Genomic DNA, 20,664 nt, shown 5'->3' on the forward strand with positions numbered 1-20,664 from the left:
TTCTGTTTTGAAAAACTATCAGCAACATTCTAGATTTTGAAGGTGCCACTAATTATCTATTTCTATAAGGGTTTTCCTACCAATGGCTTACCTGAGTTTTGGCCATCGGCGCCCGCATCGGACGTTCACACAACCCTTTGTACCTTCGGCATCCTCTCTCCCTTATCTCATTGTCTCTGACGGCCACCTCACCCCGTAGAGCTGCCAATGAGTCGAGTTCAAGTGAGTTGGAGTAGGCTCACATCAATTTATGCTAAAGTTTGAGCAAGCACAAACTGAGCAAAGCTCAAGATCGAGTTGTATAGAAAGTAACTTATGATTAGCTTGTAACGACCTCGAGTCTATCTAGATAGTTTTGAGCTAAATAAGATGTTTTTCTTTATAATCTAAGCCAACTTTTCCAACAAGATAGAACACAACACAACATAAAAAACAATTATAAAATATGACGTATTCTCTGCCAACTGAAAACTAGTACTTAATAGCAAGATATCATGGATGAACTAGAATGGGAAGAAAATGAAGGTGCATCTGCTCTCAAACTTTGGTAAAAAAATAACAAGATATTTACACATATTGAGGCTGATTTGTCTTCATGCTTAATTAAGCTTCCATGCTTTCTAGTGATAAAATGGAGAAAAATCATACACAATATATATGGCAATAAATTATCCTATTTTCTTTTAATACATATCAAGATTATTTTATGTAATTACATGATATCGAGCAAAAATCGAGGGAGCCAGTGTTGGCTCAAGATCGACTACTTTCTCGATCAAGCTAAATAAAGTGCTCATACACAACTCATTTATATTCGAGTCCATCTTGAGTAGAGCAAAAGTACGAGTCAATCTCAAAGGCTCGTGAGCATTGAGCTTTTCTTGCAGTCCTAGCCGCGCAACCGTTGAATGAAGCTTCGCCTCAAACAACCGCAATCGCGTCCCTCTTCTCCTTTTCATGCAAGTTTGTTAGTGAAACCCTAACAGAGTCAAGAAAAATGTGGGAGGTGGTTGTGGGGCATGCTTAAAAAACTGCATGTGCCGCCCAATATGCGATGTGTCCAAGCGCCAAAGTGCTATGCAAAGAAAGCGCACAACGCCTTTTAGCATTTGGGGCAATACAAATGCCCTTTCGTAAAAAGAAGGAAACCAGAAACAAGTTCAATTGGTACGCAAGAAAACAATGCAAAGGTAAAAAAAAAGGAGCGCTATTGAATTCAGCTTCGCGTTGGACAACCGCGATTGCGCCCTGACCTTCCTGTTCCCCCACTCGCTTGTGTCGTTTTCCTTCCCTGTTCTCCTTTTCATGCAAGTTCGTCAATGAAACCCTAGCAGAGTCGAGAAAAATGCGGGAGATGGTTGTGGGGCACTCTTAAAAAAACTGCCTGTGCCGTCCAATAGTGCGATGTGTCCAAGCGCCCGAGTGTGTTGTGCAAAGAAAGTGCATAACGCATTTTAGCATTTGGGGCAATACAAATGCCCTTTCATAAAAAAGAAGAAAACCGAAAACAAGTTCAATTGATACACAAGAAAACAATGCAAAAGGTTTTGAAAAAAAGGTAGCGCCGTTGCCGGGGATCGAACCCGGGTCACCCGCGTGACAGGCGGGAATACTTACCACTATACTACAACGACTTCGGTGATTACACATTTTTGTGGCCTTATAATTAGCTTATAGTTACTAGCTAACAGTGCACAGTTGCCCGTAGCATGAGGAACGTGCAGCTTTCAGTTCCTAATGCGACCCGACGTATGATCAGCTCGCCTCGAATAGCGGAGCTAAAAGAATCTACCCAACTGTATGTATTTCTCGAGATCGTTTTCTTGCACATGCTGAGGTTTTCGAGCCAGCAGTAGAGCCGGCGGCACTGGAGAGCCTCGTTGGCCAGCTGATCGCCGGTGACTACCCTGGTAAGCATTGTAATCCGACAGGGGAAATGCGAGGGATACAATGAAGACTGACATGTGATGACCCACTCATAACTGAATAAGCAACGCTAACCGTTGCCAGATCTTATGAGGGGGAAAAGCGCGACGAATCGAAAGAGTTGTTCTGTTGCTGTCAGAGTTGTGTCTTTCAACCGTGGAGGTGCTGTACATCACAAAAATTTGAAGCTAAAAACTGAAAAGAGAAATGGAAAGAAGAAGAACATTTTATACACGGCGACGTGAACTAATCTGGGATGATTGGAGATCAGGGCGTCAGACTGTATTCGCTATCTTAGAGTTCATTGCTCAGGCCCAGCTCGTCGTCCATGTCGTCTCCCTCCTCGAAGAGCTTGAGAAATCGTAACTGATCCCGCTCCCTCTTCTTTTTCAGCCAGTACTTGTAGGCTCCGAACAAGGCGAGGACGACGATAACGGAAGCGAGAACGCTTACTATTATGGTAACAGCAACAGATGTCTTTTTGGCTTCCACCTCTGAGCTAGAGTGATGGGCTGCAGCATCACCTGACAATGGTAGAGAAACAAAAATCTTTGAGCAATAGCCATGTAGAGCTCAAACACATAAAGCATATCGTTAACAATCTATCAATTCAACAGAGCAAACTCGACATCAAATATGCTGCAATGTTGTTACCATGATAAGAAAAAAGCAACCACAAATCATATAAAGGAAGTTTTGAAGAACAGAAACTAGAGGTACTGAATATGAGCCGTACCAACAGAGACAGTACAGTTTGGGCACAGGAAGGTCGCATTGAACTGCCCTTCCTTGAAGTGTGTGTACTTGCCATCTTTGAAGTCACTAGAACACAGCTCCCATTCATCAAACACATCATTTCTAAACATATCCTGTTCGTACAAACCACATCGCTTGCACTTCTTTTCTGGAAGTTCCGTTAAGGGCTGCACAACATGATGTAGTAAGGAATTCAGTGCTTAGTAAAGAAGATAAACGCAAACACCACAATTACTGAAAACCAGTATCAGGTGTGAACCAAATGAGAGGAAGCCACCAATATCTTAAGTAAAAGTTAGACTGACCTGCCATGATTCTTCACCCTTAAAGGTATATATCAAATTTGCCTCCTTCACGTCAGGCAAATATGTCTGGTTATCTCCACTGCAGCGGAAAAACACAGTTGGTCTGGAGAACCATTCATGAGTGGTAAATATATCAATGGTATCAAGTGTGACAAGCCTCGAAGAAAAAGCCCCTGCAAATTATGCATAATCAGTCGTGCACAAAGAATTATTAACGGCAATAGAAGAAATATTATCAAATATTATATCCTGTTCAACTACATACACGAGAACACAAAAAATGCAACAGAGAAAGCATACATGAATTTTAGTTCTATGCATTCCCACTTCAGCAAGGGTATACTCATAATTCATATGGTATTTCCCCTACAATTTTTTCTCAACTCGAATCACACAAGGATTACTATCCAGTATTCAATGTAAGAAGTACAAGGCTTTGACTATGCTCTTTTCTTTCTTTACCTTTATGTTTTTCTAAAGCTTATTCAGTAGGTTACTAACATGAGTATGCTATGTAATACAGTAGCAGAGACAGTCTAATCAATCAATCAATCAATACCTCTTTTCTATGATATTTGTGTTAGTCTAATGCGCAACTTGAGATATTATCATACTGAGAATACAATCTATTACTCAAGTTACTGGCACAATAGAAACTCACCCCAAGTCTTATACTCAACACACCAGCCACTGCTTCACATGGTCAAACACAGCACATTTTTATACCATAGGCAGTGAGAACATACCCAGTCCTTCCTCCTCATAAAGCACACCCATGCTACCAATATGAGAAGCACCACTAGAAAGTGATAAGAACCCATTTCAAAGGAAAAAAAAGGTCATAAGAAAACTATGTTAACAAGGTTCAACTACGATGCCACAAAGTTACAAGAAACAAAATAGATACACACATGAAGAAACAAAAATGAGAAATTCTGCTGTTAATATTAATAATGCACAAAACTATTTTCACCTCTGAATTTGAATTGGCTACTACCAGAGCAGAATTTGTCATTCTTGTTTCTCGGCGTGTGGATCAAATTGTGTGGCATCATAGATGAATCTTGTATCGAATCGATGTTCTCATTTTTCACCAGACGTCCAGACCTTTTCATGTTTTTTGGTGGTAGAACGGAACCACTGTAAGGTAAGGAAGCACCAGATATCCCCTCAACAGGATGTAACCCAGTTTAATTAGAAAGCACGGTCAAGAACTGCTCCGAGTACATATTGATCCCTATCTAAAAAGACACCCTCAGCTGAACAACTACCACCAGCTCCAACAAATGTTCAACAACCGGAGCATGAGATTTTATTTCTAGTAACAATCCTCGTTTCTACAGATAGAAAACTAGTGATAATCCTACTTTCACTAGACTAATGTGCTCACATAACTCCATAGCAGAGTTGCCAAGAATATGGAAATGGCACAGAATATGATGGTTTGACTTATGATTTGCATTGAGTTATACTGATAGAAAACAAACTAATTATGAAGCCTAACCAAATATTTTTTCATGGTGGAACCGAAACGGGGCCACGCTAAGGATTGCTGGACTAGGACAATCCAAATCAAACCAGCAGAACATCCAAATAGTATTATTTGTCATAACACTTGCTTTCAAGGCTCTATAAATCACTACTGCCCTCTCCCGCACGACATCGCCAATAGAAGTCAAGTTGATGAACTGGTAAGCGCTTAGATTGCAGCCAACTTGTTCAGCAAGCCGCCAACGCATTCGAATAATACATACAGATTAAAAATGGGCTGTTTCCTATGGAAGCAACCACTCTCCACGGACAAAATAGGGTAAACTGCCCGTGAAAAAAAAGGTAAACTAGATTCGGTCAAATGTCCACGCGGAAAGATTGACTGCTTAAATCCGAAGAAGAAAGCAGTATTGGGAGAGGTAAGAGCCGGATCTCACCAGGAATCGAGCAGAGGGCGACGAATTGGACGACGAGAAGGAGGCGGCCAGGCGAGATCGGCGGCCGCCAACTCATGCTACGGCTGCGGTGAGCGCTGCGGATCGCCGGTGAAGAATCAGAGTCTCGGACGCAGCTCCCCTAGCGTCTGGCCGCCGTAGGCAGGCAGGTGCTCGCTGCGTCGCTCTTCTTCTTCCTTTTCTTCTTCTTCGCCGTCGAAGTCCCGGAGAGAGAGAGGACAGACCTTTCTCCCGTGGCCACGCGTAAACCCACTACCTTTTCTTTGGAACAGGGAAATGACTCTAAGCCCCTGCTTGGAATCGGTGTATTTCTGTACACCTGTATTTGTTTTATAAGTGTATCTTACCGGCCGTGTGCAAATTCTATCTGAGAATCAAAACGGCGGATCGTGGTCTGCATATTTTACAGGGATAAAAACGCTGGAAACGACAATCCAATTAAGGCCTAAGTATCAATAGGATGAAAGATGCAATATAAACGAATGTGCTCATGTGAGCCCAAGCTGCAGTGATCCCGAAATCTGTACCACTACTTCATCTCGCGATCGATGCAACCAGAGGTACTGGTACAGGCATAAGGCCCACAAGTCAAATGCCGTTCAGTTAACCCCGTCACGTATCGTTATGACGGGACAGAAGGAGATACACGATGTGGGCCGTCTCAGCCAAGATTCTGGTCTAATATGGACCGGCAAACCCATTTACTACAAACCACCGTTGGACCTACCAATCTTCCTAGCCTCAAAAAAGAAAAACTACCAATCTTTCTCTGGACGGCTCCGCTCTCTTCTTATTCTTCAAGATTCAACCCACCCCCTCGTAGACCAGTGTTTGAATCAACTCGAATTAGTCCCAGAAATTCGTTCCACAACATGTCTGCATTAACTAGCCCAACTATTCAGCAAGCAAACAATGACATGCAGCGGTATTTGGTTTCTGAAAGCACATGTCAAAAGTTCTCTGATATAAAACATACTCCCTCCGTTCCAAATTACTCGTCGCGAAAATGGATGTATCTTCGCGACGAGTAATTTGGAACGGAGGGAGTATATGGCAGCACCTCAAAACCTGGGATCAAAGTTCATCTAGACACACAACATATCTACTCATCTACCAGATATAATACAGTAATTACCATGAAACATGAGATCAACCCCACCTGAACATCACATTTCTTGAATATAGACAGTGAATCAAACACTAATAATTCGGAAACAGGGTATCATCACCACCTGAAGATCACTACCATACATGTAGTCATCCTAAAGAAACCATTGTTTTTCTCGTTAAAGAACGACTGCATCAGCAACAGCAAGCAATATTTTTAAGTCTGAAAATGTCCTATCTAGCATGCTAGAACTGAAATTATTCTTTTGGTACTCTGCTAACACACATGTTATGTTCATCTAGGCTCAAGATTTTGTTTTTACAGGAACCGGACAACTTAGTATCATCTGTCTAACATAGTTCTACAACCAGAAAACTTGATCACTCGCATCAATTATTTGAGTCCTAGTTCAGCTGCTATGTGACAGTTGTTCCTGCGGCGACCTTCAACACCACAGTTTTTTGCATCTGGCTGGCTTACGAGGCTGCTTTGGAACATCTGCCTGATCAGGGCAGGTTGTTCGTTTGTGCCCTTGCCTCCGACTTATATTGCAGAATTTTGTGCGCTACTTAAACCTTCATAGGGCGCCTTCTCCCTACTTGTCGTAGGCCTCCCAATCTCTGTAAACGGCTTCATTTCAGCAGCATATTTCTTGAACAAGGAGATTACATGCTCATATGCTTTCACACTGCTGTCCTCCATGCGCACAAGCTCCATCGCATGCATATACATATTGAAATGCCTGTAACTAAATGGGTTTTGTTGAGCATGGTCCCTCAGCTAGTACCTGTGTCAGGTTAGGCGGGAGGATATCCCGTGCATCTCTGGTCCATCTTTTTACTATATGCTTCTTTGGGATTTCTGTACCTGCATCGAATTAGTCTGCATTCATCAAATGATTCAAGAGCAATCATGAACAATTTTCACATAAATCTTAATTGCATAATTAACAGTTCAGGACTACCTTCAGTACATGGCTGCATAGCAACCCCATGTGGGCAAACTGCCTGCATTCACATTCAAATTCGCAACATATGTTTTACCTGTTTCGATCTCCTCCATCTGGTATGCACCACACTCTTATAGTATATGGCCAAATTGCCCAAACATAGCTCTGGTATATATCTTGCCAGCATGTCTTTCGGTTGCCATGCTTGCTCACATAAGTGGCCTGCCCTGCAAAATCAACAATTTGATGTCGTCAGACAATTACTTTTCATTATTTAGAAAAAAAACTTTTCCTTTTTTCTAGTAAGTATCTTGTAATTTTTGTTCGGTTTTCCTTATAATTTTCCTCAGACTCTCTATCAAACAGCAGTCTCATGTACTTCCTCACAAACACATGCATGGGACAGCCAGGAGACACAAATTTTTTCAGCATATGGTCAGCGCTCTCACTCCACTGCGTACTGGTCATCTTAGCACAAAACACACCTGTGAAGTAAGACTTCGTCCACTTGTGCCGTATCTCATACAATTGTGTCATGTATGCATTGTTCTTTAGTTTGTATTTCTCTACAAGGAACTTCCAAGCCTTCTCAAACGCATCTATGGTGAGCATATGATTAACAACCTTGTGAAACTCAGCACAGAAGTCGATCTTCTTAGAGTACACAACATGCTGGGGATATCATTAATCGATAAAGCTAAATTACAGTCGACTGGACGTTAAGAATAGATCCGCACGATTCGCTATTTCCCGTTTTTCTCTTGATCCACTTCTCCCGCGACCGAAGTTCCCGTTTTTCTCTCGATCCACTTCTCCCGCGACCGAAGTTCCCGTTTTTTCCTCTCGATCAACTTCCCGCATTTTTCTAGCACAGTAAAAATTTGGAGGAAGCGGGAGTCAAACCCCACACCTCCTGGTTGATAACCGAGGTAGGTAACCACATGGTTTACAATTCGCTTGTGTTTATAGTTAGGTCATTAGTCTTTTGTACATGTCTGTAACGTGAGGTGAAAAATAAACCTTTTTCTTTATTTTCCTTTTTTACACTATTTTTTCTTACCATTTTGGCATTTTTTTCTTGTCCTTTTCTAGTCCGTTGACTTATCTACTCTATTAGTATGATTATATGCATAACATGTTTCGATCCTTGTTCCTCTTATGAGGTAACTCTACTGGCCAACCACCTCACGTACGTTCCCTTTTCTTGAACGAAGAAAGTAAATAGGCTATTTAACATGTCTCCTCTTCTAGGTTTGCACAAAAGTTACTGCAATGTCCGATCTTTTCCGCACTTAAGTAGATTATTTTTACCAACTAGTCTCAAGTTGATGACACTGAGGTAATTTTGGCGAGATGGAGGGGTGTGATGAAATACATCGTCGATTTTTTTGTGTGTGTATAGCATGGTAACTCATACATCATAGACCTGATAATTTATGTACCCCAGTCCTGAAAACTTTGGCGATTGGAGGGGGGAGTTGATGAAATATCCCCCTGGTAAGCTTATTGGAATAGCATGGTAACTCACACATCATAGACCTGATAACTTATTGTACCCCGTTATGAAAAAAGTCTATTTTACTACCCTGAATAAAGTGGGATCTATTTTTCGGCTTTTTTTACCCCCCAAACAAACCCAAACCGGAAAAAACACCCCCCTGGCTAGTTTTTCTCCTCCCTCTGTTGATGTGGCACTAGTAAAATGGACTTCTTTCCCCCGGTAACATTGCAAACCTTGTAAGTGATGTGACACGGTCCTGATAACTTTTGGCTAGGGGAAATATACCCATGGTAACTTTTATGTTAATAACACGGTAACTCACACGTCGCAGACCTGATAACTTAAGTACCCCCGGCGTTGGTAACTTTGGTGACCGGGAGCGGGGGGTGATGAAATATCCTCCTGGTAACTTTTGCGTGAATAGCATGATAACTCACACATCGCATACCTGATAACTTATGTACCCCAGTCCTGGTAACCTTTGGCGATGGTGGTGGGGGAGGGTTGTTGGTGAAATATACCCCCTCCCCCGATAGTTTTTGTGTGAATAGCATGGTAAATCACATATCGCAGACCTGATAACTTAGGTACAAACACCCCGGTAACTTTAGACCCAAATAAAAATTTGTTGAAATATACCCCGGTTACTTCTATGCAAAATAGCACGGTAATATATGCACCACGAGCTGATAACTTAGGTACAAATACCACAGTAACTTTGACCCGGGGGAGAAGTCGTTGAAAACACAGCTCCGGTCACTTCTGCACAAATAACATGTTAATATACGTATAACATAACTGATAACTTTACGGTAACTTTTTGACCAAAAAAGTGATCAAAACATGCCAACATAAGATGTAGTTTGAAAGTTCTCGTTGCGACAAATTTTTATGTGAAAACAATTTTTCAATCAGAAACGACAGTTTGATCTATATTTTTTTTACAGTTTTGAAATAGCGAAAATCTACAATGACATCTGCTTTCATGTGCTCTAATGCATTTGCATGTGGAGAGAATCTTGGAGGAGCCATTATTATGCCCCGGTGATTTCTATGTAAACAGGATGGTAACTGATGTACCATAGAGGTGATAACTTACTTTAGCTTTTGACCCAAAAAAAAGTCGTCGAAATATACCAACATTGGATCTAGTTTCGAAGGTATCGTCGCGACAAATCTTTTATGTGAAAACAGTTTTTCAATCGGAGCGACGGTTTGACCTATAAAACATTTTAAAGTTTTAAATTTGATGGAATCTTCGATGACATCAGCAGTTTTGTCCTATATGCATGTATGCAGCTATTAGGAAAAAGATTGGACTGAATGTGTTTGTTCTTGTATTGAAAAAGAAATCAACACTCAGCAACAGCACTCCGAACGATCATAGATGAATCGTGCGGATCTATCACTTATAGTCCGTACGTATGGCCGTTAGCACAGTCCATCATTAATTGAGCAAACAGCCATAGATTGTTACCTGGCAGTATTGTTTGCGGTGCAGCCCCACCCATCATCATAATAAATTCCGCAAAAACCCACTCAAATGTCTCAACCTTCTCATCGCGAACTAGCACTCCAACTAGGATAATGCTCTAAAAATGATTGTTAACACCCATAAAAGACCAAATGGCATGTCATAAAGGTTTGTCCAGTACGTTGTATCAAACGTCACAACATGTCTCAAGAACATGTACTGCAACCTCCTGTTACCACTAGCCCACATTAGACTGCAGGTAATTTGATCAATGAAGTTAAGTAAAGTCCAACACAATGTTGAGTGGGTCATAAAAAACCATGGAAAAGCTCTTCAGAAGCAGGCATACCGCACAGCCACATACTATCTCCTGCATGCGTTTTGTTCGATTCACATTCAGCCTGCTTTTTCCATACGTAATGCCGAATCCTTTTTGTGTCTCGCCAAGTGTGTCCAAGCTTGTTCTTATCTTTGGCACGATGACAATGTCAACAGGCTGCTCAGCAAACTGCCGGATTGTTTTTTCCAGGGCTAATATCCTGCCAGTGCAAGGGGCTCTAACTAATTTAGCAGCCCCAATACGCACTCTGTACAATAATGAAGATTAGTGTCGTGGTTCTAAGCCTGACAGTAGAGTGGGGGGTAGGTATGGAGAGGCAAGGTCCTAGCTATGGAGAGGTTGTAAGCACAAAGGATGTACGAGTTCAGGCCCTTCTCGGAAGAAGTAACAGCCCTACGTCTCGGAGCCCGGAGGCGGTCGAGTGGATTATGAATGTATGGATTACCAGGTGCCGAACCCTTCTGCCTGTGGAGGGGGGTGGCTTATATAGAGTGCGCCAGGACCCCAGCCAGCCCACGTAGGAGAGGGTTTAAGGTGAGTTAAGTCTGGGGCGTTACTGGTAACGCCCCACATAAAGTGCCTTTACTATCATAAAGTCTACTTAATTACAGGCCGTTGCGGTGCAGAGTGCCTCTTGACCTCCTGGTGGTCGAGTGAGTCTTCGTGGTCGAGTCCTTCAGGCCAGTCGAGTGAATCCTCGTTGGTCGACTGGAAGGCGACCTCTTCTAGGGATGTCCTAGGGTAAGTTACTTGGAACAGGTCCATGACCCTACCCTAGGTACATAACCCCATCATTAGCCCCCGAATGGATTGAGGCTTCGAGGGAAGAAGGAGTTGATGTCGTTTCCGATTAACCTTTGCGCTCTAGTTGTGCGCTGTTCTGGATCAAAGAATCTCTTCGTTGACAGGGAGCAATTTGTCTTCGGTCGACTCGATCCATTCTATTTTTGCGTCGAGTGATCTTTCGAGCTTCGACAATCTCCGAGCGACGGATCGCCGGAAACACCGCGTCTGACAGACTGATTTGTTGCTCGCGGATTCCGCGGGGTGCGAAATTTGGGGGCGCGCGCGAAGCGGGGCAAACCGCGGCGTTCGGATGGGACGGGGCATAGACGCCTCGATCTCCGCGCCGCCTTTTTCGCCACGTATCCAGTCCTCATAACTGCTCCCAGATATGATTAGATCGACCGGGCCCACATGTCAGCCACTCGGAAGGGACCTTATAAATGTGCCCGGCGAGGATTTCTGTGCTGCGCCCCAGCATTCTCCCTCTCTCCCTCTGCTTCCTTCCTCCCTGCTCAGCGCGCTCGCTCTCGCCCCCGCACCACTTCCCTTCGTGCATCTCACCGGCGACCATGGCCAAGGAGAAGACGGCGGCGCTGGAGCGTGCCAAGAAGGCGTCGGCATCGGAGAAGGCGAAGGGGAGATCCACCAGCCGCAGAGGGTCCTCGTCCAGATCCCGCCTGCCGAAAGGGCTGGGTCCAAGGAGACTGGATCCAGTCGACCATCACGGAGAAGGACCTCCTCGACATGGCCAACGAGGGCTTGATCCCTCACGGAGCTGCGAGGTTGCCGGGGAAGGAGTGGCAGCCACAACCAGAAGAGGGTGAGTGTGTGCTTCTGGCCACTCATGTTGATCGTGGGTTTTCCTTGCCGCCAAGCATTTTCTTCCGTGGCTTCTTGAATTTCTTTGGAGCGCAGCTCCACCACTTTACCCCAAACTCCATTGCCTATCTTGCTGCATTCGTGTCCATGTGTGAGGGTTTCTTGGGCTGTCGACCGCACTGGGGCTTGTTCAAACGTATCTTCACGTGTCGCTCTCAGACCGTGAAGAAGGCGAGCCCAGGTGATGAGAAGACCCGAGTCGTCCAAATGTGTGGGGGCCTGGGGATTCAGGTGAGGAATAATAGCACCTTCCCGCCCATGTCCTTTCCTGAGTCCGTCAGAGGCTGGCAGTCGACTTGGTTCTACTGCCAGGTCCAGTCGACGCCAGGGCAGTCGAGTGGACTCCCTCCGTTTACCATGGACCGAGTGAACAAGCCCTCCCCTCTGAAGCTGATTCCGGAGGAGAAAGCCGACGTGAAGATGTTGATGGAGCGCGTGGTGCAGTTGGTTCGGGAGGGTGTGACAGGCATGGACCTCTTGGAGGTTTTCCTCAAGCGTCGCATCCAGCCCCTTCAATTCCGGAGCCACTGCATGTGGTTGTACTGTGGGCCCGAAGACGAGACTAGAGTCCATCCAGAAGAAGTCGACGATGTCACTCTGGAAAGATGGATGGTAGCCGTTACCGGAAACAGGGACAACCCGCGCGGAGCCAGAAGGATTCCTCCACTCGACCACAACAGCGTCCCAAACAAGGTACGCTTGCTCTGCTTTCCATTGTGTCCTTGTTGTATTCATTTCTACTAACCCTGCCGACTGGTCGACTGATCTTTGTTTGGGCATCTGCTAGGCCTTCACCGAACTGTACTCGATGCCCAATGGGGCACAAGCTCCGACTGAGGAAGGCGAGGCGAGCGGGGGGGGCGAGAGCCAGGAAGAGGAGGAATGGGACTCGGATGCTGCAGGGGATGATGACGACGATGATGATGATGAAGGTGATGAGGATGACATCGAGGACGAGGAAGAAGAGGAGGAGGAGGTCGTTCCACCGCGCTCAGAAAGGCGGTCGAAGCTTGTCCACGACCCTTCGACCGAACGTGGTAAGGGGGTTGCGACTGCCACTCAGTCGACCAAGCGCCCTCGGACCACCTCTCCGGCGCCGACTGAAAAGGCGCCGAAACAGCCCAGGGCGGCCTCATCGAAGCCGACCAAGCTCCTGCCGAAGATGAAGGTGTCCATCCCCACCATATCAGGGTAATTGTGTTGCTCATATTTTCTTATTCTGTGCGAACTTTATCTCTGGTCGACGCTGAGGTTAGTCGACTGATCCTTTGGAGTTGCAGTGCTGCTACTTCTGAGACCTCGGCCCGGGCCGATGACCACGAGATGGAGGATGCAGCAACTTCGAATCCAGGTACTGTGTTCTTAATACCATTCTTAGTCGACTGACTCGCGATCTCTGATCCTGATCCTTCTCCGCAGCTCCACCCAACACTGTTATCGATCTTCCTGATGATGATGAGGATGAAGAGCCGCTGAAGCACAGGAGGAGTCGGAAAGCGTCCGCCAGTAAGGTGCCTCAGGATGTGTCAGGCGCCTGAAATTCTGACTGTGGAGGAAGAGAACACCACTCGACACACGGTGACCTTCGCGACTCCACTGACGAGTGCTCAGCAGCCTTCCCTCTTCATGACGCACCACGTCCCAGAGGACCAAGCTGGCGCAGCGAAGGAGGCGATACGCCAGGCGGGACTCATGATGGAGCAGCTGAAGACCATCCGGGACGCGAGCCAGGCAGCTTATGACGCCAGTTCTGCCCTCCAAAGCAATGTCCAGGTCAGTCGACCGCTGTTTGTTCTGTTGGATATGCTACCAAAAACTTTTCTTTTCCGGAATTTATATTAGTCACCCACTGGGTGTGTCGAATAAACTCCGTGTTAGCGGGGGCACGCTGAGTGCACCCGCTGGGTGTAGTCCCCAAGGCTAAGGTCGACTGCTGGCAGTCGGCCTTAGGCTTTATGATGTCAATCTTTCTGTCAGTCGACTGGTCGACTGGATTTCGCAAACCGGTGGGGGCACGCTGAGTGCACCCACTGGGTGTAGTCCCCAAGGCTAAGGTCGACTGCTGGCAGTCGGCCTTAGGCTTTATGATGTCAATCTTTCTGTCAGTCGACTGGTCGACTGGATTTCGCAAACCGGTGGGGGCACGCTGAGTGCACCCACTGGGTGTAGTCCCCGAGACTGTGGTCGACTGCTTGCAGTTGATCACAGTCTTAGAGAATGCGTCTCGCACACTGTTTTTTTTTTGAGGTCGACTGGTCGACTTTGTCTTCAACAGGATTAGTGGGGGCACGCTGAGTGCACCCACTGGGTGTAGTCCCCGAGACTACGGTCGAATGCTTGTATTCGGCTGTAGTCTTAGAAACGTGTGTTTTTCCCTTTTTCACTCGGAAGTGAGTTACATTTGACGTTTAGTCGATTGGTTCTTCGCAGAACTCCTGTGATCTTGTGGCTCGCTACTCAGAGCTGGAACAAAAACATACTCAAGTCGAGCTGAGCTTGAAGCTGGTTCAGGAGAAGCTGACAAAGGCAAAGGAGGAGACCGAAGGTATGTTTGGTGAGACCCTGACGACTGCTTTTCCCCTTGCTTGTTTCGGCATCTGATCTCGCTGTAACTTGCAGGTAAGGTAAGGGAGGCCCAGCAGAAGAAAGACCTTGAGCTAGCTGAGAAGATCAAGCTTGCTGACGAGAAGTTAGCTTCAGTCACCAAGCTCGAACAAGACAATACCAATCTGAAAACTGCTCTTGGGATTGCCAACAAGGAAGTCAGTCGACTGAGAACTGACAAAGCTGCCTTGACCGACCAAGTCAGCAAATTGACTGAGAAGAAAACTGAACTGGAGGCCTTCCTGAGTGGCCTTGCCAAGAAGCTGTTTCTTATGCTTGAAGGTAAACCTCCATGTTTGGCAAATATTTCCAACTGTGGCTTCTTCCATTCGACTATCCCCTTGACTTAGTGATCACCCTTGCAGAATTTTGTCAAAACTTTGAAGAGGAAACCAGCCGACTGGAGCCAAACCTTGACCCCGTCAATTCTCCGGTGAACGACGAAGTTGCCATGGATGTTTTCCGACTGGAGTCTCGTGTCGCAGCTGTCGTGGACTATCTCGCAAGGCTGAAGGCCGCCACATCTCGCATCGACTCGACGCTCTGGCCTGAGGAGACACTTCAGAATGACCTTGAGTCGCTGATGGCCCGCTTGAACGCGATCCCTGGTCGAGTGCAGGAGTGGAAGAAGTCCTCGGCTCGGTGTGGTGCAGATGTCGCTCTGTGTCTGGCCCGAGTCCACTGCAAAGATGCACGAGAGGAGAAGCTGGCGGCCCTTCGGGTGGCCAATACCAAGAAGCACGACTTCAGGTCCTTTATGGAGACTTTCCTTGCAGCTGCCACTCGGATCGCCGACGGAATTGACCTTGATGAATTTGTTGCACCTTCCAGCCCTCCACAGGAGGGGTAAAAAACTTCTTCTGGCTCGACACTTTAAATTTGCCTCGGTATGCCGAGTGGAATTGTAACCGACAAACCTTAACAGGCTTGACGCCTGAGCACTTTCGGTTCCTTTAGATATCGATTCAAACTTGAATTTGGCGCTTGAATATGATTGCCTTCGGCTCAAAATGTCTTTTGCAGGTTCAAAGCAAGGTGCCTGTGCTTAGGCGAGCGCTTGGGCCGCAGCTAAGCCTCCGAGTGAGAGGGTCGCTCTTCACTCGGTAGGATTTTTGTAACTTAGGCGAGCACGAGGCTGCAGCTAAGCCTCCGAGTGGAAGGCTGGCTTACCACTCGGTAGGATTTTGATAACTTAGGCGAGCACGAGGCTGCAGCTAAGCCCCCGAGTGAGAGGATCGCTCTTCACTCGGTAGGATTTTCACAACTTAGGCGAGTGCTTGGACTGCAGCTAAGCCCCCGAGTGAGAGGGTTGCTCTTCACTCGGTAGGATTTTCACAACTTAGGCGAGTGCTTGGACTGCAGCTAAGCCCCCGAGTGAGAGGGTTGCTCTTCACTCGGTAGGATTTTTATAACTTAGGCGAGCACGAGGCTGCAGCTAAGCCCCCGAGTGGGAGGATTGCTCTTCACTCGGTAGGATTTTCACAACTTAGGCGAGTGCTTGGACTGCAGCTAAGCCCCCGAGTGAAAGGCTGGCTTACCACTCGGTAGGATTTTGATAACTTAGGCGAGCACGAGGCTGCAGCTAAGCCCCCGAGTGAGAGGGTTGCTCTTCACTCGGTAGGATTTTGATAAACTTAGGCGAGCACGAGGCTGCAGCTAAGCCCCCGAGTGAGAGGGTTGCTCTTCACTCGGTAGGATTTTGATAAACTTAGGCGAGTCCTTGGACTGCAGCTAAGCCCCCGAGTGAGAGGGTTGCTCTTCACTCGGTAGGATTTTGATAAACTTAGGCGAGTCCTTGGACTGCAGCTAAGCCCCCGAGTGAAAGGCTGGCTTACCACTCGGTAGGATTTTGAAAAACTTAGGCGAAACGGATTCGCAGCTAAGCCTCCGAGTGAGAGTCTGGCTCACCACTCGATAGGATTTTTACAAACTTAGGCGAAACGGATTCGCGGCTAAGCCACCCACTGAGGGGGAGTTTTTATGTGGACAAAAATAAAAAGTGATGACACAATTATTTCTAAACCCATGAACTACAGAAGTACTTTATTGCAACTCATCCGAGTGATAAAACTTAAGTGTAAAATGGGCGGAGTAGCTCCGCGTTCCAAGCTCGGGGCTCGTCGATATTATGCTCGACGTTGTAAAGACGGTACGCCCCGTTGTGGAGAACCTTGGTGACGATGAAGGGGCCTTCCCAAGAAGGAGCAAGCTTGTGTGGTTTGTGCTGATCCACTCGGAGAACCAAATCCCCTTCCTGGAAGGCTCGACCTCTCACATTTCGGGCGTGGAAACGGCGCAGATCTTGTTGGTAGATGGTCGACCGGATCAGAGCCATCTCCCTTTCTTCCTCTAAAAGGTCGACTGCGTCCTGCCGCGCTTGTTCAGCTTCTGCTTCGTTGTAGATTTCGACTCGAGGAGCATTGTGGAGAAGATCACTCGGCAAGACTGCTTCGGCTCCATAGACCAAGAAGAATGGAGTTCTTCCGGTCGACCGATTGGGCGTGGTCCGCAGTCCCCAGAGTACAGATGGAAGTTCGTCGACCCAAGCTCCAGCCGCGTGTTTGAGATCACGCATCAGTCGCGGCTTCAGTCCCTTGAGAATCAGTCCATTAGCTCGCTCTGCTTGTCCATTCGACTGCGGATGGGCGACTGATGCGTAGTCGACCCGTGTGCCCTGGGAGTTGCAGAAGGTTCTGAATTCCTCTGAGTCAAAGTTCGACCCATTATCCGTAATGATGCTGTGCGGGACTCCATATCTGAATATTAGTTCCCTGATGAAGCTAACAGCAGTACCGGTGTCGAGGCTCTTGATTGGTTTAGCCTCGATCCACTTGGTGAACTTGTCGACTGCCACCAGTACATGCGTGAAGCCACTTCGTCCTGTTCTCAAAGGGCCGACCATGTCCAGCCCCCAAACTGCAAAAGGCCAGACGAGTGGGATGGTCTTCAAAGCTGACGCAGGTTTGTGCGACATATTCGAGTAGAACTGACATCCCTCGCACTTATCCACTATCTCCTTTGCCATCTCATTCGCCTTGGGCCAGTAAAATCCGGCTCGGTATGCTTTGGCCACGATGGTCCGGGAGGACGCATGATGACCACAGGTCCCCGAGTGAATATCATTGAGGATGAGTCGACCTTCTTCTGGTGTTATGCACTTCTGACCGACTCCAGTCGTGCTCTCTCTGTATAATTGTCCTTTGATGACGGTAAAGGCCTTAGATCGACGGACGATCTGTCGAGCCTCTTCCTCATCCTCCGGAAGCTCTTTCCTCAAGATATATGCGACATACGGAATCGTCCAGTCGGGAATGACTACCAAAACCTCCATGATCAAGTCGACCACCGCTGGGACTTCAACTTCAGTCGGATCTGTGGCACTCTTGGGCTGCGGAGTTTCTTCGGTGAAAGGATCTTCTTTGACTGACGGAGTATGTATATGCTCCAAGAACACACCACTCGGAATGGCTTCTCTCTTGGAACCTATCTTTGCTAGATCATCAGCTGCTTGATTTTTCAGTCGGGGTATATGATGGAGCTCCAACCCCTCGAACTTTTTCTCCAGCTTCCTCACTGCACTGCAGTATCCAGTCATGGCTGGGCTTCTCACGTCCCACTCTTTCATCACCTGATTGACCACTAAATCCGAGTCGCCATAGACCATTAGGCGACGGACGCCGAGTGAAATGGCCATGCGCAACCCATATAGGAGGGCCTCATATTCTGCCTCATTGTTGGAGGAATCAAAGTGAATCTGGAGCACATATCTGAGCTTATCTCCTCTGGGGGAAACCAGGACAACCCCAGCACCGGAACCATTCAACATCTTAGAACCATCGAAAAACATGGTCCAATGCTCCGAGTGAACTTCAGTCGGCTGCTGCTGTTCGATCCACTCGGCGAGGAAATCTGCTATTGCCTGGGACTTAATGGCTTTCTTTGCCTCAAACTTGATATCAAGGGGAAGAAGTTCAATCGCCCATTTGGCCACTCGACCAGTTGCATCTCTGTTGTGCAAAATCTCTGATAGTGGAGCGTCGCTGACGACTGTGATTGAATGGTCAGAGAAATAATGAGCAACCTTCTTTGTGGTCATGTATATTCCATACACAAGCTTCTGATAATGAGGATATCTCTGCTTGGATGGAGTCAAGACTTCAGACAAATAATACACTGGGCGCTGAACTTTGAGAGCTTTCCTTCTTCTTCCCGCTCGACCGTTAGCACAGTACTGACGACTTGTCCTGTGGCTGCGATGTAGAGCAACAGAGGCTCTTTGCTGATTGGAGCAGCAAGCACCGGCTGGGTGGAGAGCAGAGCTTTTAGCTCGGCAAACGCTGCATCAGCTTCTGGAGTCCACTCGAACTTGTCAGCCTTCTTCATCAGTCGGTAAAGAGGCAATGCCTTTTCACCGAGTCGTGAGATGAATCGACTTAATGCGGCCAAGCATCCAGTAAGCTTCTGGACATCGTGCACTCGCACAGGGCGTTTCATTCGGAGAATAGTGCCAATCTTTTCTGGGTTGGCGTCGATTCCCCGTTCGGAAACGAGAAAACCGAGTAACTTGCCACCAGGAACTCCAAATGTGCACTTTGATGGATTGAGCTTGATATCATACCTTCTGAGGTTGGCAAATGTTTCGGCGAGGTCAGCGAGCAGGTCGGAACCTTTTCGTGACTTGACAACAATATCATCCATATAAGCTTCCACATTCCGACTGATTTGAGTGAGTAGACACTTCTGGATCATTCGCATAAATGTGGCTCCGGCATTCTTGAGGCCGAATGGCATGGTGATATAGCAGAAGCACCCGAATGGAGTGATGAAAGCTGTTTTTACTTCATCGGGCCCATACAGACGGATCTGGTGGTACCCGGAGTAAGCATCTAAAAAAGACAACCTCTCGCATCCCGCGGTCGAGTCAACAATTTGATCTATGCGAGGGAGAGGAAAGTGATCTTTCGGGCAGGCCCGGTTGATGTGCTTGAAATCAATGCACATTCGGAGCGACTTGTCCTTCTTAGGAACCATGACGACATTAGCGAGCCACTCGGAGTGGAATATCTCTCGGATAAATCCTGCCGCCAACAGTCGAGCCACTTCTTCACCGATGGCCTTTCTCTTCTGGACGGCGGACCGCCGAAGATGTTCTTTGACTGGCTTTGCAGACGAGTCGACTCTTAGGCGATGCTCAGCCAGTCCCCTGGGAACACCTGGCATGTCAGCGGGCTTCCATGCAAAAATGTCCCAGTTCTCACGGAGGAACTGGATGAGCGCTTCTTCCTATTTTGGGTCGAGTGTTGTGGAGATGCGGGTCGGAGCTGCTTCGGGGTCGGTCGGGTGAATGTGAACAGGCTTCGTCTCACCGGACGACTGGAATGCAGATTCTGTGGCGGGCTTCTTGGATCGCAGCAAGTCACTCGGATCTGCGTTTTGCTTGTATTCTTCGAACTCGACCGCTGTCACTTGGGAATCGGCAATTTTGGAGCCCTTCTGAAAGCACTCCTCTGCCTTTTTCCTATCACCGGTGACAGTGATCACACCTTTGGGACCGGGCATCTTCAATTTGAGGTACACGTAACATGGTCGAGCCATGAACCGTGCATAGGCTGGTCTCCCCAAAATGGCATGATATGCACTTTGAAAATCCACGACCTCAAACGTCAACTTTTCTTTGCGAAAATGCTTTGAATCGCCAAACACTACGTCCAAAGCTATCTGGCCGAGTGACTCGGCCTTCTTCCCTGGTATAACTCCATGGAAGCTCATGTTACTAGTGCTCAGCCGGGACATCGGAATGCCCATACCTTTCAACGTGTCTGCATATAACAGATTCAGCCCACTTCCACCATCCATCAGCACCTTTGTCAGTCGAGTGCCTTCGACAACTGGATCGACCACCAAAGCTTGCCTCCCAGGGGTGGCAATATGAGTCGGGTGATCAGATTGGTCGAATGTGATGGGTGTTTGAGACCACTTCAGATAATTTGCCTTTGCTGGGGCAACCATGTTAACCTCTCGGTTAATCACTTTCAGTCGACTTCTGCTTTCCACATCTGCGAAGATCATCAGAGTGGAGTTGATATGCGG

General features: G+C 47.1%; 1 protein-coding gene and 1 non-coding gene across 4 annotated transcripts; both read right to left on the reverse strand.

The window, feature by feature from the left end:
• Nucleotides 1-1,562: 1,562 nt before the first annotated feature.
• On the reverse strand, nt 1,563-1,634 carry TRNAD-GUC (transfer RNA aspartic acid (anticodon GUC)). Its single transcript has one exon. It is a non-coding gene; the product is annotated as a tRNA-Asp (tRNA).
• Nucleotides 1,635-2,036: 402 nt separating this feature from the next.
• Nucleotides 2,037-5,229, reverse strand: LOC123085508 (uncharacterized). Of its 3 annotated transcripts, none has more exons than XM_044507152.1 (5): nt 4,916-5,220; nt 3,961-4,127; nt 2,988-3,160; nt 2,663-2,849; nt 2,037-2,450 (listed from the first exon to the last, which is right to left on the reverse strand). In XM_044507152.1, exons 2-5 carry the CDS (start codon nt 4,100-4,102, stop codon nt 2,221-2,223), a joined length of 732 nt encoding a protein of 243 aa, XP_044363087.1. In that variant the 5' UTR covers nt 4,103-4,127; nt 4,916-5,220; the 3' UTR covers nt 2,037-2,220. The 3 variants fall into 3 exon arrangements, with proteins under 3 accessions (XP_044363087.1, XP_044363088.1, XP_044363089.1); XM_044507153.1 differs by having other exon boundaries at nt 3,961-4,094; nt 4,916-5,218; XM_044507154.1 differs by lacking the exon at nt 3,961-4,127 and having other exon boundaries at nt 4,916-5,229.
• Between the last annotated feature and the right edge of the window lie 15,435 nt (nt 5,230-20,664).

Source organism: Triticum aestivum, chromosome 4A (assembly GCF_018294505.1).
Source record: "Triticum aestivum cultivar Chinese Spring chromosome 4A, IWGSC CS RefSeq v2.1, whole genome shotgun sequence".
Classification (NCBI taxonomy): domain Eukaryota; kingdom Viridiplantae; phylum Streptophyta; class Magnoliopsida; order Poales; family Poaceae; genus Triticum; species Triticum aestivum.

Coding starts and splice junctions, on each gene's coding strand:
- LOC123085508 (XM_044507152.1), bottom strand. CDS start 4,102: ATGAAAAGGTCTGGACGTCTGGTGAAAAATGAGAACATCGATTCGATA. Junction 3,161..3,960: donor TAGCCAATTCAAATTCAGAG/GTGAAAATAGTT, acceptor CATAATTTGCAG/GGGCTTTTTCTTCGAGGCTT. Junction 2,451..2,662: donor AAACTGTACTGTCTCTGTTG/GTACGGCTCATA, acceptor TACCATTGTCAG/GTGATGCTGCAGCCCATCAC.